At 32.9% G+C, this 16,407-nt stretch overlaps 1 protein-coding gene across 1 annotated transcript; it reads left to right on the forward strand.

The window, feature by feature from the left end:
- The first annotated feature begins 1,458 nt into the window (after window positions 1-1,458).
- LOC148620855 (C-type mannose receptor 2-like) lies at window positions 1,459-15,699 on the forward strand. Its single transcript, XM_088574692.1, has 5 exons — window positions 1,459-1,616; window positions 5,249-5,425; window positions 10,492-10,722; window positions 11,632-11,811; window positions 14,297-15,699. The coding sequence occupies exons 1-5, from the start codon at window positions 1,550-1,552 to the stop codon at window positions 14,524-14,526; spliced, it is 885 nt and encodes a 294-aa protein (XP_088430818.1). The 5' UTR covers window positions 1,459-1,549; the 3' UTR covers window positions 14,527-15,699.
- The last annotated feature ends 708 nt before the right edge of the window (window positions 15,700-16,407 follow it).

Raw genomic sequence — 16,407 nt, forward strand, 5'->3', positions numbered from 1 at the left:
TTAAAAAAAATCCAGGTATCAGGCTCGAAATAAAAATCAATTATTTAACATTGGAAACAGGAAACAAACGAAACAAAATGCGTAAAATGTCTTAATAAGCCATATAAGATCAACCGTTTTTTTGTTTTGTCCTGTTTTTGTTTGTTTTCTTTGTAAAAAAAACTATATTTTTACCTACAAACAACTTACCAAATATCTTACGTATCTATTCAGTGAAATAACATATGTAATACTTGCATCAAGGCTTTATTGAAATTTTCTGACTTATATTCCAAGCAGATGTACTCAAATGTATTATCATTTGGGAGCTCAATTTTGTTCTTTTTCTCTACCTGATTTTCCAAAATTTTAATTTTGGGAAAATAATGTTTTTCAACAGATTTTGATGAAACTTTCGGTCATTAACGCAATTTTTAAATATGATCCTACTTTCTGGTTAGACTCCTATGGAAAGTTGGCAAGGTAATTAAAATAAAACGTTTGAAGCTCTTTATGTTAGTCTTTGTACCATTAAAAATAATTTACATTGTTTTAGTTCCGCAATTACAAAGTAAATATGTAAGATTTGAACATTTTATCTAGATCGAAAGCATATATATATAAACATCTCAGAATGTGACGACTCTATTCGCTACACTGCTCCATTGGATCAAATTGATACAGGGAAGATATGTAAACGTATAGAAAGGTCTGAAAAATTCCCAACGATGTTAGAACTGTCAAATTTGCGATGCAAATTTTTGGTCGTTCCCTCCGCGGGACTCGAACTCGTACCGCTGTGACATCTATGGCAACACCGCCTGCACAAAGTCCAGCGCCCTAGACCACTCAGCCAGCTAGGCTATAACAATATAGCTTTTGCTGGCCGGGTCATTCCTCCTCGCAGGATTAATCTAGGGCTGTAATTTAGTACACGATGTATGGTAGTACGGGACAGTTCATTTAAATTTTATTATTTAAGATAGAGGATCCTCTATGATGTTCATTGGGAGAACGGAGAAGTTGGTTGAATACCTTAAATTAATAAGAAAAACCCATTCGGATTTGGTTTTGTTTCCAATTATCTTAAGGGGTACACTAGAATAAACAGATACATGTAAACCCCGAACGTTCCCAAAGAAAAACGAGAAAAAAACAAAGGTACCCAAATTAGTCTCTGCGCGTTTTTGCCTGATAGAATTTTGTTACGGCGTTTTACATGGTGATGCGAAGTAAGAGAGGACGTTGGATAAATCATTCCTGCTGGAAACGGAAAGTCCTTTTGTCCCAAGTTTTTGGGGCCCATATTGTAATAGATCTTTAATTTTCATGTAACAATTTTTAACTTCTCAACCATTTACTTCCGATCACGAGCACGTGCTCACTACATGACAACGCATTTCCATTCTTTATTGGTTCATTCATATTTTCTAAACATTATCACTTAACCAACTAATAACATATTTATTTTCAGGGAAAGGTGAATTTGTTCTCATCCAGCTACTTAGGGGGACCAGTACTAAAACACTTCCTGCCTTTGACGGATTTGTATTGAAAATTATATTTAAAAATGATGTCTGCTTCGATTATAGGAAGGATTAATTTTCTTTGTTTCTGTTTTGTAGTTCAGGGAAATGGTAAGTAATAATTACAACTTAAAAAACATTTACTTAGAGAAGCACTTGGAAAAGAACCTATGTAGCTTGATAAAAACGGGTTCAGAGTAATGGTGAGAACAAATTCACCTTTCTCTGTATCCATCTGCGCCATGAAATTTGATTTGTTCAACGTGTCATAGTTTTCCTTTTCTCTTTGTCTACCCCGGACTTGACTTTTTATGAGCAATTCGGCGAGTGTTACTAGAAAAGCAGAGGACGCTTACCTACCGGTGCACCTGATCCATGCTCCCAGTTTTTAGTGGAGTTGCTCATTTGCTTTTGTTTCTTTGTATGTATGATTTTAGTTACTTTATGTTCTATGTTATGTATGTCTGGTCTTTGTCTCTGGATTACATTCTTTTGATTACCGCTATAACCTTGGTTCCCTTGATTACTCTTTCATACGGGTTTTGTGTTATTAATATTAAGTTTAGTCACACTCAACAACATATTACAATATAACAAGAATATATGTGGTGAATATGTCAAAGAGACAACAATGCTACCTGGATGAAAAATGTCAGCTCAAGACCACCAATGCCTCTTCAATGCCCCTAAGCAAAGTTATACAAATATAAAGCACATGGAGCACATTTATGGTTCCTAAAATCATTCATGAACAATCAACATACCTTATTTTTATACATGTATCTGAAGTCCAATGGAAAACATGTAATTCTTACTTGCATATTCGTCATGAAAAATATGCTAATTCCAAGCATTTATCTTTCATATTTTTATCATTTTGATCATCAAAATATTTTTCCGTATTAACTATCGTTTCTGTACTATTTTTACCTTAACGTAGGCTTCCATGTTCTATTACAGTAGTTGTGTGGGAAAACGTTGTATTATACGGTATTGTGGGATGGGGGTTAAATTAGAAAGATAGGGAACTGGGTTAAAATATATTTATTTTCATTGAAGTTATATTTTATTAAAAAAATTGAAGACTTTAACATGTTTAAATATTGCAACTTAAAGTTAGTAATAAAATATAGAAGGAACGTCAGCGTCAAGTCGTTATCCCAGGATAATATCCGTTTTGATTACCCGTTCAAATCATGTTCCCTTTGATTAGAACTAACCTCCCCTTTTATTATATTTGAATTCAACCACAGTTTATACAGCTTTTATATGGTGGTGGTCGAGGCGCTTGTTGGCAACTCCCACACAGTAAGTGATAAAAATGTATATAAACTGTATGGACTTCAAATTTCATGTAGTACAATACTAACTGTTTTGAAATATTAATATCATCCGAAATTGTGGAAATTCATTAGAGAAATAAGACTTTAACATACATCGTTTATTATTATTGATATGTAAACATTATCGATCACCATGAACTCATTTCTACCAAGAAGGCTATTTACAGCCACGGTCCACGCTGAATTAAACAACAGGTACAGTACACCTGCCGTGAAACGTTATCGTCGCACCAGACGCAGGGTGAAAGCCTGTAGATGGGTGGACCGACCCACTCAGACAATTATTAGTTATGGAAGGGATTTTACATCAAAATATTCCGAAGGCCATAAAACTTAAAATCTAGTCGATTGCATATCGCAAAACAGAACGTCGTAAAGCAGAACAGCTAGCTAATTCATTTGGCGACTTTTTCATTGGAAAGATCGAGACCATCCGTAGCAATTTGTGGTCATCAGGTGAGCGAGAAAATGTCGACATATTACGAGCTGATGTAAAATATGAAGGTGTACCACTCACATCTTTTCATTCGGCTTCTATTGATGAAATCCATAAGATCATTTAGAAGACCAAACCGAAATCTTGCGAGCTGGACCCAATGCCAACATATCTTCTAAAATCGTGTTTGGAAAGCGTTGTCCATTTCATAACAGATATTGTCAATACATCTTTTACGGAAGAACATGTTCCGAAGATATGTCAGGAGGCCATTGCACGACCTTAAAAAGTCCGGCTTGGATAAAGATGTGTTTAAAAATTACCGCCCTGTGTCAAACCTATCATTCCTGTCAAAGATCCTCGAAAAAATAGTAGCGGCGCGTCTTGAAAGTAACCTGCAGTCCAATTCACTCCTTGACAACTTGCAGTCAGCTTACCGTACTGGACATTCTACGGAGACAGCTCTTTTACGAGTTTACCATGGCATTACATCTGCACTAGACAACAACTCGTGTGCGGTTTTTGTTATGCTGGATCTTGAGGCTTTATTGCCCATTTTCTAAACCGATTGGACAAATATGCCAACAACACGGCATCGAATATTACTGTTATGCGGATGATACCAAGGTCATTGAACTATTAGACAGCTGGGGTGACTTTTCAAGTCGCATTGAAGCATGCCTAGCAGACATTAGCAACTGGGTGCGATCAAATCTCCTTAATTTGAACCAAGATAAGACCAATTGATCGTTTTCACATCAAAACAACGGATTAAAGACTTTTTCCGATTGTAATCTTTCGTTCGACGGACCAGTTGTCAGTGATGTCTTCCTTGATCGAAATCTTGGTGTTAAATCTTTGGTTTCGAAAAGACACTCACTATGGAGAAACAGATCAGTGCAAATCATGCTTTTTTTCATATCCGAAACATCGGACGAATATGATTTTACATTACAACCGATGCTTGTAAAACCTTAATAAACTCGCTAGTAACTTCAACATTGGATTATGGAAATGCCACGCTATATGGACTGCCTACTAACATTACAAACAAATTGCAACGAGTCCAGAACACAGCAGCCCGTGTGATAACAAAAACGAGGAAACATAGTCATATCACACCGACTCTCGTTTCTCTCCATTGACTACGTGTGCGTTACCGCTGCCAGTATAACATTTAAATGTCTTTGTGACGGTGCTCCATCCTATCTACGAGACGTGGTCGATGTCTATCAGCTACACGGTCACTACGATCAGAGAAGTGTTCATTACTCACTACACTTCGCATCCACACCAAAACGTATGGCGAGAGACGCTTCGAGAAAGCAGCTGCTAGTCTGTGGAGTAACCTACCTGCTACTCTCAGGAATGAACTATCACTCTGTTGTTTTAACAGAAGTCTAAAGAGACACCTTTTTAGACTTGCACATCAAGATTTTTTTTACTGTCGTTTAATTATGGAGTCTCAGATTTTTATTAGCTGTCTTTTGATATTGAGAATTTTTTACCTGACTTTTACTGTTGAGATATTTATTTACTGTCTATTTATATTGCTATGAATTTGTACAGTATGTTTTATTGCTTTTTATGCATTTTTCAATATTTCATTATTTTTACTTCACATTTTTTTATCGCTGCATGATTTTTATCATTTTCATTAATTTTTAATTTCTGTTTGTTTCATTATTTTTAAAGTTGATAACGGATAATTTTTAACCTTCCATCAAAACATCATTTTAAGTTTGTGTAAATAATTTTAATATTTTATTTGGATGACTGATATGATCATTTAATATCTTATCTTGAATCTGGTTGGTTTTAAATATATAATGCGCTATAAAAGAACCTTGTGATGATAATAATAATAATTTTATCTTATGACTTCTAAATGAATCTTTAAATTGTACATATTAATCGCCTTTTGCTTTTGTCTGTCTTTGTTACAATTTTTTTTTTTTTTTCAGCGATGACTTTCGATAGATACAAATTTATAGAAGATTTTGATAGTTATTTGAATTTCCATGTGACTGCACTGACCTGGAACACCGCGTCGGAAGCTTGTAATAAGGAAGGAGGAGATCTTGTAGTAATCGACAGTGTCAAGAAACAAAAGGCGATTGAGGAAGAATTAAGATTCGACGGTAATTACAAAATGTACATTACGTAACACATTATTAATTGTTTATATACATGATTTTTTTATCCATTTTCATCATTTCTGAATTTTGTTATTGAACTCATCGGTGCTTGATTTAGGTTCCAATTTCAATGTTCTGAGTCTTGAGTACTTCTTGTATATGATTTATCTATTTGTTAACCTTGAACTCCCTAAGTATAATCGGTTCTAATACTTCTGATTAGTCGTTACTCCATGAAACACGTATACAGCATACCACAATTTGCATAAAATTTAATTTGTACATGACATGAATTATAGTACCAGATCACACGTATGATAACAGGCAGTGTGTCGGGGTGTTTATATACAGTGAAACCTATCTATAACGGTCCCTAAATAATTGGAAAAACTGTCTAAACCAGACAGGTTTTAAATCCGTTTTTATCAATATAAATGTATTTTGAACTTTTGTAAACCGAACACCTTTATAAACCAATCTTTCATTATATTCCCATAGGGGTATGGTTTAGGAGGTTTAAGGTATAGCCGACTTCTACAGTAAAATGAAAACAAAATATTCATTTCTTATTCGCCCTCTTCCCATAACTTTCATCAAAAGGAACTTTAGGCTTGCACTCCGTCTTTCACGCAAATCAATTTTCGTATTTTTGTTCATGCCTCTATATAATTATTTATACTTTCATTGTTGTACATGACAAGTTGAAAAAAAAAAACATTTGTCAAAATCAAAAACGAAAATAATCAAATCAAAATGAGTATAAACACACTTTCAAATTATCAGAATTTGAAACAGTTAAGTATTTACCTTGAAGGACACTATCTGATGCATATATTTTGTATGTAATGCCAGTATTCAATGGGTCCAGAGACAGGATGCTTTAAATTGTATTATTACCTTAATGTTCATTTCAAGAAAACAATGTTAATTGCTTTTCTTCAACTTGCCATTTCATACTTGAAATCGACTATGAGACTTGTAAGTGTAAAGTATATTTTCTATCTAAGACTTGTACAAAAATAACTTTAAACATTGTCAACTACAATTAAATTAATAATATCTAAATAGGAATAATTGAAGAATTCAAAAAGCACAAAACTCTAACAATGTGATTAATATACATGAGCTGAGATTATTCCATATGATAGGGTAGAGACTGCTTACTTTACACCTGCCCAAAACATTTTCTACCTACTCACCGACTCTTACAATATCAAATGGGCAGTTTCAGTGCACTAACAGTTGGTCAACTCTTTGTATTGTTTAGCATATTGGTAACGATAGAGTGTCATGGTTGTAGAAAAATTGCTGTTATAGAAAAACGATTTAGAATTAGAGACTTTGCATACATCGAATCATATCTACTGTTCGCTTTAACTATAAATGTGTTCATCATGTTTAAGGTACATTGTTATTTAATCTTAGTGTCAACAAAATGCAGTACTAATTTGTAAACAATCACAGGTAAGCACCTGGTCCATGCCCCTAGTTTTTAGAGTCCGAGTTGCTCATTTACTTTTGTTACTTTGTATGTATGATTTTAGTTACTTTATGTTCTTTGTTGTGTATGTTTGTTTTCCATGTCCCTGGATTATATTATTTTGATTACCGCTATAACCTTGGTTCCCTTGATTACTCTTTGATTACCGCTATAACCTTGGTTCCCTTGATTACTCTTTGATTACCGCTATAACCTTGGTTCCCTTGATTACTCTTTAACATTATAAGAACTCATGAGTCATTTATGTTGACATCTATATACATGTGTTTATATTTATTCATTTTAGTTTACAGATATTTGCTAAACGGTGCCGATTTTAAGATGTTTCAAGATAATGGGTGGATATTTCGACAAATGACCTCCATTAGTGTCAAATAAAACTTTATTTTTGAAAACTGCTCACTGTGCGTTTGCTATTGCGGACTTTATTTATTGTTCAATGAACCGTTATGATATTGAATTGATAATGTAAAAAAGTTAATGATCTTGAACTTCTTGTAAACAGAGAAACGTTGTTAAAAACAAATGATAATAAGGATTGAATTATGATTTTTTTGTGATTTGTTTTGGTCGTAAACTTTGAAGTACCAGTCCATATAAAATTCAGACACTACCAATGGGAAAGTGATTCATGGTCAAGAAAAAAACACCAAACAATCGATGCTTTGTAAGTCTACATATACTACATCTTCATAAAACGATAAGCTTTTCTGCATACATATCTGCACTTTTTAGAAAATCATACATTCATCTCCCACTAAAATCAACCAAAATGTAGCCAAATCAAGATTCAAATTCCATGTACGATCTTTATAATTTTTCTCTCAGAAGTGCAACAACCAAATGAAACCTAAGACTGGCTTTGTGATCAGTAACTCTCTCTGAAAAAAAAAGAAATAAAATAAATTCGGTGGGTTTTAGATATGCATGAATCATTCTCTGTTTGCTACTTAACTCTTTTATCCAAAACTTTTCACGTGCCTCCATTGTTTTGTTCTCCACTGAGTGTAATGTTCAATAATAAATATTATAACAGTATTAAACAGTTCGATATTGTGGTCGGAGAGTTTTAAGTGCTGACTGATAGGAAGAAAGATTTTTCTCTCTGGGCGCTCATGTGGCAAATAAGCTGTTTGTGATAAAAGTTGTATTGATTTTCCCACATACTGGGGTCTACAGATTTTACAATCGATGAGATGGATTACAAACTGACAAATGATGAGTAGACTTATATGTGGGAACAGCAATTGCAACGCATATCGCCATGTGGGATACATTCTTTCGCCGCTTTTAAAGGTTAAGCCATTTCGAACCGTATCAACACATTCTCGATGCTGTTAGGTTGTTGGAGGGCCATGACCAGAGGTTTGGGAAAAGGTTTGGACAGTTGTTGGGCACTTCAGTTAATTTCAAATGTGTATGAAAAATGTCATAACTGTTCCTAAAATCTGGATGGTACGTGAGGACACAAGGAACTCTCGATTTCTCTTTGTTGCAGTACTAGTATTTTTATTAATAATTTTCTTTTTGGAATAGACTCTACTCTCCAAAAGCAATTATTTATATTTTTTTTAAGAGCCCTCTTTAAATGGCCTTTACAGAAACACGGTGTCGTTATTGGACCCTTCGTATACGAAGATAATGATACAAGCAGATGGATGGCAGATTTAGGTGAAAAATATAGATGCTTATCTGTAAATTTTGTATAATTACCCGTGTCAATTGTCCCGTGTGTTAGAGTACTAAAATAATCAAGGAAGATGATGTTTGATGAGGTGACCTCAACGGTGATTTTGATAGTTGGGTGAAAGTTGTTGGTATGAATAATGAAGCTGCTAAAATTGTCATCGTTTTTGTTACATTTCATGACAACATTGCCAATGAAGTGAAAATAAGACATTGTATTTTTAACTAAGGTCTCCTAGCGGTTACCGCTCCAGTTTGCTCATGATGATGTAGGAATACAAGGGGACTATTTTGGTTTCAATAGCAGTCCCATTATTCTGTATAAAGATGTCTCTATTGAACTTAAAACTGTTGTAATTAAGGACGATGATGTTCATTTCAACTAAGCATTTTGTTTGTGTAAAATTGTGTTAAAGTCCCAAGCTTCCCTTAAGAATGATGTATATTGGTAAAAAGAGAGGGAAGAGACTAAAGAGCTTCCATTATCCATATGTACATTGTAATCGGAAGCGTATATTATATAAAATTGTTAGGTTAAGACTTCTACAAAAGATCGGTGGTAGTAATTCTTATGATTTTCCGTAGCGTGTCCATTGGCTGAGACTTCCAGTCTTCCCGTGTTGTCGTTATTATTGATCTTAGCCTGGTTACGGATCTGCAGGTGTTACGTTTTGAAGTTATTTTTAGTTATGAACACCATTTCGTTGTTAGGAATATGACTAGAAAGTGACAAAAAAAAAAGACAAACATTTTTTGTCCTTTTAATGCAAGACTTTTCAGAAGTCCTCATTTTTCTTCTGATGTAAGTGAACATGGTTTCTTAATCTATAATAAACACATTACATACTTGATGATTAATTTTCAGTTGTATTTTAGCCCAATTAGTGTCTTGAACACTCCTAAAATAAAGGTTGTAATATAATTTGTATTCGGAGTAAACTTTTTCTCCTACATGATTTTCTTTCAGTAGATGAGTTTGTATGATGTGTCAACACAATATTTAATAAATTCTGAAGAAAATTTGATTATTTTTTTCTGTCTATAATAAAATAATATAGTACGACTGGAGTATTTATCATTTGAAAGTAAATTTCAAGCTCTATCGAAGTTTTGTTGTCTTAAGCATTGATCATAATTGTGACAAAATGTATCCAAGTCCAAGCCATGATTTGTTAGAAAAAAATGCTGATTGTTTGGATGTCTAATTTTGCCTTGCTGTCAAGCAAGATTTTGAAAATCTTAATCAACCCTGATTTTTCACAGTTTTTAGCATCACTAGTGTTTATTAATTGTTAAAAAATTCTTTGATAGACATAGAAATAATAGATTTAATTCTTTCATCTTTTATGAAACATACATATGAATCCTTTGCACTTTTTTAGATTCCTTCAGTAAGGTTCGAAAATATGTTTTAGATTAATTTAGGTCAAATGTATAATCTCCAAAAGAACATATACTAATCTATTGGATATACATTATTTTTCATTAACTTCTAGTTTGTCAACATTAAGAGGGGATGGTATCAAATCTGAGAAATAGTAAGATATTCAAACGTGGGAATACATTTACTTCTATAAAAGAGAGAACACAAATGAGAAAATACATATTCAAAATTGAGTTAATTTCGTTTTTTATGGTCATAAATGCTGGTGAAAATTACTCATTGGATAAGATGTACGGGTTTCTTTTGGATTATTGAAATACAACAAAAAACGAATATGAATTTTCCATACACTTTCTAAACCCTGTTGTAAAAATATTGAAAAGTAATTATCTAATGATAAAGATAGATCTATTTCATTTTTTAACTGACTTTACTGATAGAAGCTGGACAAAGATGTTGATGAAACGTCATTTTATTGTAATTGAACTATGTTTTAAGAGAAAGATTGGTGGATAGGATTGAATGATTTAAAGACTGAAGGAACTTTTGAATGGATAAATGGAGCACAGCTTGGATACAAAAACTGGATGGCAAATCAGCCTGACAACATATCTATTGACGGTCATCCAGAAGTTGATTGCACTTTAATTGGAGCTGAACAGTCCTATAAATGGTTCGACAGAAATTGCAATTATTCTTTACCATTCATTTGCGAAAGGAATTCGGAAAGTATGCGTAAATAAAATGAAAGTTATCTAAACCGAACCGTTAGTAATCTGAACATCTGTTCAAACTAATAATTTGTGTTTGTTTAAATGATACTTTGGTTAACAGAACCAATTTTAAATCCTGGTTTGGTTTAGACAGGTTTCACTGAAATATTTATTACTTAAGCAGCACTCCAATTAAGAATCATGCAAAATGTGAAACATGGTTGGAAAGCCCACATATTTTTTTATATTTTGTTTGAATGTCATAGTAAGCAAACATTAATATGTCGTTTTTCATATAACACGTGTTCTTAGAAAATAAAATTATACAGAATGTGCCGTAGAATTCAAAACTAAGGTAGATAACTCTGTAAATGACACAAAAATACAATAGAAACTGTTGAAATATCAATGTGAATTATCTCCTAAGAGCAGACATATTGGAATAAATAAGAATACATTTCAAAATACAGACCTATAAAGCAATTTAATAAAAAATTAAAATATGTAGCCTTTTTTGGGGTGCATAACAACTTACCAAATTTGCATGATTCTTACAAAGACTGCTTCTTAATTAGACAGTGAATGCTTTATTAAAATAAAGATGAAACTTTAGTTAGCTGCTTTTGTATTGAGCTTAAAGTTAGTTTCAAAATAATTCAGGTTGTATTTTTATAGATATAGAAATAGAGGAAGCTAAAAACCGGTCATCTCTGCATAATTTTGTTCCAATTTGGTCACAATTTTACTTTGATTCCTCATAGAACTTTGCTTACAATTGGTCCATTTTAAGGATCTGGCCAAGTTGAGAAATGAAAACTTCTTGTAGTCTTTTGTTTTAAACTTAAATATAAAGGACTACAATATTCTGCACTTACTTTCTAGTTTTGAATCCTCCATAAATTAAATTTTCACATTTTTTTTTCAGAATGTCCGTCCCCTTGTTTCACCTATATGAAGGATTTTAAAAGGTGTATAAAGTTATTTGCAAGGAGTCTGCCATGGGACAAAGCTAAAATAGCTTGCGAGAATGATAATACTGGGCGATTACTTACTCTAGATAGTCAAGAAAAACACCAGGCTATTTCAAAGAAGATCAGAAATCTACGTAAGTCAGATTTTGTGTCAATATACTCTACATAGATTGAAAAAAAAATAGTTTTAAAGATGATTTAATTTACTTTGTTTAACGAACCAATCAAACTTGCAAATTTGAAATTGCCTGTTTGTAATTGTAAATTGTAAATCCATGCTCCAAGTTTGCTTTTGTTGCTTTGTATTTTTTTAGTTACTTAATGTTGTTTGTTTCTATGTCTGGCCTTTGTCCCCGGATAACATTCTTTTGATTACCGCTAGAATCTTGGTTCCCTTGAGAACTCTTTAAAATGACTAAGGGATTCATTGGTTTATTAAAGAATCTAACCTACGGTGTGTTTTGAATATATACTCCGAAGAATTTACTGGTATGTTTTTATCAGTTACACTAGCAGATACATGTACCTTCATCTTAACATATTTTAGGGGACTGTCCAAGTAGAAACCAGTCAGGTGATATGTTATGAGCGGCACATAGTATATATTTCATCCCACCATTTTATTTATTCCAATTTTATGTTAAACTCAATATAATGTCAGGGAGAACAGGCTTTTTCTGTATCGAAAATGGATGACTTAAAATATATGTTCAAACTCGATTGAATCAGGTTAATCATGAAGAGGTCGAAGAATTTTTCCCTTTCCCTTATTCAAAATTATGTGATGCTTTATCATTTCAGTTAATTGTAAAACAATATTGATTATTCTGTCTGTGTTCTCAATTCGATGAACAAGTTTGTTGAAAACAAAATACAGTATGTGCCACCCATAGGCACTGCAGCCTAGGTCTTCAATATACATTTTCTTATAGATTAATATTGATAATCCATTCACATACACGAATCCTTATCAATCATCAAATTTTAGTCATTCGCAAGCAATTGTATTTAACTCGTCGGTATTCGTAAACTACTCTTACATGTAACAAGTAAGTAGATATTCGTAGGCGTTCGAATTGATTCCTAAAAGAATAGAAATTTTGTTGACATGTCAAAAACCTTTACAAATGTCCACGAATCCATTTTGAAAATTTTATTCGTAAAGTGCTCGCAAACCACTCGTACCCATTCGTAAGGCAATCGCAAGAACCCGTAACGAGTTCGGGTTTGGAATGTTACTGAATACGATTATTACAAAAATACTACTATTAGTTTAGTACGATAGTTTTTCTTATGGATTTACGGATAAACACGATTTCAAGCGAGCACTTTGCGAATGTGTACGAATAATTTGTCGAGGACTAGGAGGGTTAGGTTGTCGAGTCGACGAATAGGACATAATGCTACATTTGTACCTGATTGAAAAGTCATTGATGTTCGTAAAACACTCGTAACTAATAAACCACAAGTATTTGTATGGTTATCGTTAACCATCGTTGATCTTCATTATTGTAAATTGTGTAAGTATTATTATAAGTGATCATTTGGGGAAAAAATGACTTAAGATTAATGGTCATTTTATGTAAAGCAAAGTACACAGTAAAGTTGATTGAAACGGCTGTAAACTAAAACTGTCATGTAACTTAAATTCATATATTAAAGAAAAGGCATTAAAAAGTCAGCACACCGGTTCTTACGGCAATTAAAGATCATATTGAAACAACTTCAAATGTAAACAGTCGTACAGCCGAACCAAGCAAATCTTCATGGAAAAATTCAACATCATATTCATTTGCATAATTCCGGCAAAAAGTCATCATTGGGACCGAAAAGTACAAATTTTGGCCCTCCTGAAAAAACCATTTTTTCCGATGCTTGAAAACGCTATTAGTTTATTGACATTGAAAATATGTCCTGTTTGCGACTATTCGGAGGTAAAGGGGTACGTAACTAGCGAAAACTCAACAACTGTATAACACTAGTACTGAAAACATTTTTTCTTGATACTATTTAAGCGCTAGAATTTTTGGCTAAATGATGACCATAAATGCTTAGTTTCTTCATTAGTGATATTCTATGGTGACTTTAATAAGAGGATTTTTAATTGAGTCAAGACAATTTAGGTTTTTAATACATATTTTGTAAGACTTATACTGTCAAAAAATTAAGATTGATCGTAATTCAAAACTAAAAGGAACCAAAAAATTATCATGAAATTAATAAGCCGGAAATCACGATGGATCTTCCTAGCACATGGACAACACAATTGGTGAAATGTACAATGTAACCTACAGAGCGATATTTCTGGGAAAGTAAAGGACGCTGACACATACAGTACACCCGGTCTATGCTTACTGTACATAAAGTAGAGTCTCGATTGCTCAATTTTTTTCTTCTTTTTTTGTGCAAATTTTTCACTTACAATATTTTGTATTATTTCTTGTGCTTTTTATCTGTTATCTTGATCAGATTTGTAACTGGATTGTAAACATCTAAATTATAATCATGGATTCCCTGCTTTGACTATTTTTACGAAGAATAATTTACTTTACTACTATCATGAACAATATAACCATGTACTAGTACAATTGCATAAAATAAATTCACGTTTTTCACTAGGTTTGAATTGGTGGATCGGAGCAAGCCGCAATGGCAGTGTTGATACGAAATGGACTAATGGGAAGCCGCTACAGTATACAAATTGGCTGACAACGCCCCCTTATTGGTATCCTAACCTGAACTGTGTAATGATGAGGTTCAATCGTGATAACAATTACAATGGACAATGGATGGAAGAGTTTTGTAACTCTACGTTACATTTCATATGTGAAACGTTTCCGGTGTTATAGTATACTATATATTCTGTTTATCATTCATACTGCTAGAACATTATTTAGAAACACTTAGTCTTTTATATTGACAGTCATGTGTGGAACAAAACAACATTGAACAATTATGTAGAATGAAGTACGACAAATCGTAGTTCATTTTGTTATAACTTTGGACAAAATATGTTCAAATATCATGATTTAGGTGAAGAACTAGTGAAGTCAAGAGAACAAAAGATATGATGTATAACTTAAATACAAGATAGTTAAGGTACATACTTTCTGAGGTAATCAAGGTAAACAAGAAAGATTTGAATAAGCTATGAAAGCCCTGACAACTAAAACATACAGTAAAATCCACGGTAACGAAACGATAACAATTATTCAAATTAAAACTAAAAAAGTAATATAATGACAAAAACACCTTTAGCCCAACATCTGACTCGACAGACACATGAAATCTGGAGTGTGGCTAGACTAGTTTATAAGGCCTGAAGTAGGGAGATAACGTTTTAATTTCGCGCAAAATTTGATTGCTTGCTAAGGGAACCCTATAATCATTTTCCGAGCCATCCATTGTCGATTTGAACGAACTTTATACGTTTATTGTATTGGATAAAAAAAATCACTGGGTTAAAATTTACCTTGTTCCACTCAGATAATAGGATCTGACAGATTTGTATATAGACTCTTAACGAATGTGAATAACATTACATAAAACTGCCGAGCACTTATACAATTAAATGGAAGTAATTAAACAAGGAGAATCAAAACATGTCTTTCGACGAAAATCTACAAAAGTTTCAATCTATGTATAACCTTGGTTCCCTTGATTACTTTTTGTAGAGTGTTTACGAAACTATTTTTTTTTCATTCGAAACACCAGTCACGAAATAACGTTTAAAGATGTAGAATTATGCAATTTGAAATAATATTTTATGAATACTTATGATTTTTGTGCATTAAACTTGCACACAATTTTGAGTGTGTATTTCCGAATTTTGAGTGTATTATTTTCGTTTTTTTTTAAGTGCGTCCTTTCATTCCTCTGTGCAATTTAGCCATTTCTGGTGCATGGTTGAAATCCTGTAGTGCGGAATAAAACTTTTGAGTGTGTACTATTAATTAAAACTTTGAGAATGTAAGCAGGTATTTAAATATTTTGACTTCAGAATAAACATTGTGAGTATGTAATTTTACATCACATTTTATTCCCATACTTTTGACGAGAATAGTGTGCTATTTTTAACACTCAAAATTTCCTTTCATATCACATTTGTTTACATATAGGGAGCAATACAATACTGACAGCAAAGAAAAATACTGAACCTAAACAAGTGACTTACTTTCATTACCTTGAACACAAAGTATACATTTTTGTAGTATACGATTAGTGTTCGATAAAGGGATTTACTAATTCATTAGTAAAAAAATTACAACTGTTCATACAATGCTTGCACGAATTAAATGTAAATAGGTTTTTCGACTATTCGATGGAAATAAAATGCAGCTATAGATTGAAAGTACAAGTAGTATTATTAATGAATCCCAATTTTGCCATGCAGTCAACTTTGATTTGGCTAAAATACTTGCCGTAGCAAAGAAAAAGGTGTACATGCAAGTTGTTATATTTTTGTGTTGCAATATATTGTGAGTTGTAATTCAAGCTTATTTGTGCAAACTATTTGAAGGAGACAGGCATTGTTAAAGAGTAATCAAAGGAACCAAGATTCTAACGGACATCAAAAGACTGTAATCCAGGGACAAAGATCAGACATGGAAAACAAACACATACACACACAGAACATAAAATAACCGAACTAATACTACAAAGCAACAGAAGTAAATGAACATCTCCACTGAAAACTGGGAGCATAGACCAGGTTCATCTTCTGCTTTTCT

This window comes from Perna viridis, chromosome 3, assembly GCF_037379345.1.
Source record: "Perna viridis isolate PV_CMFRI_1.1 ecotype Kerala chromosome 3, ASM3737934v1, whole genome shotgun sequence".
Taxonomy (NCBI): Eukaryota; Metazoa; Mollusca; class Bivalvia; order Mytilida; family Mytilidae; genus Perna; species Perna viridis.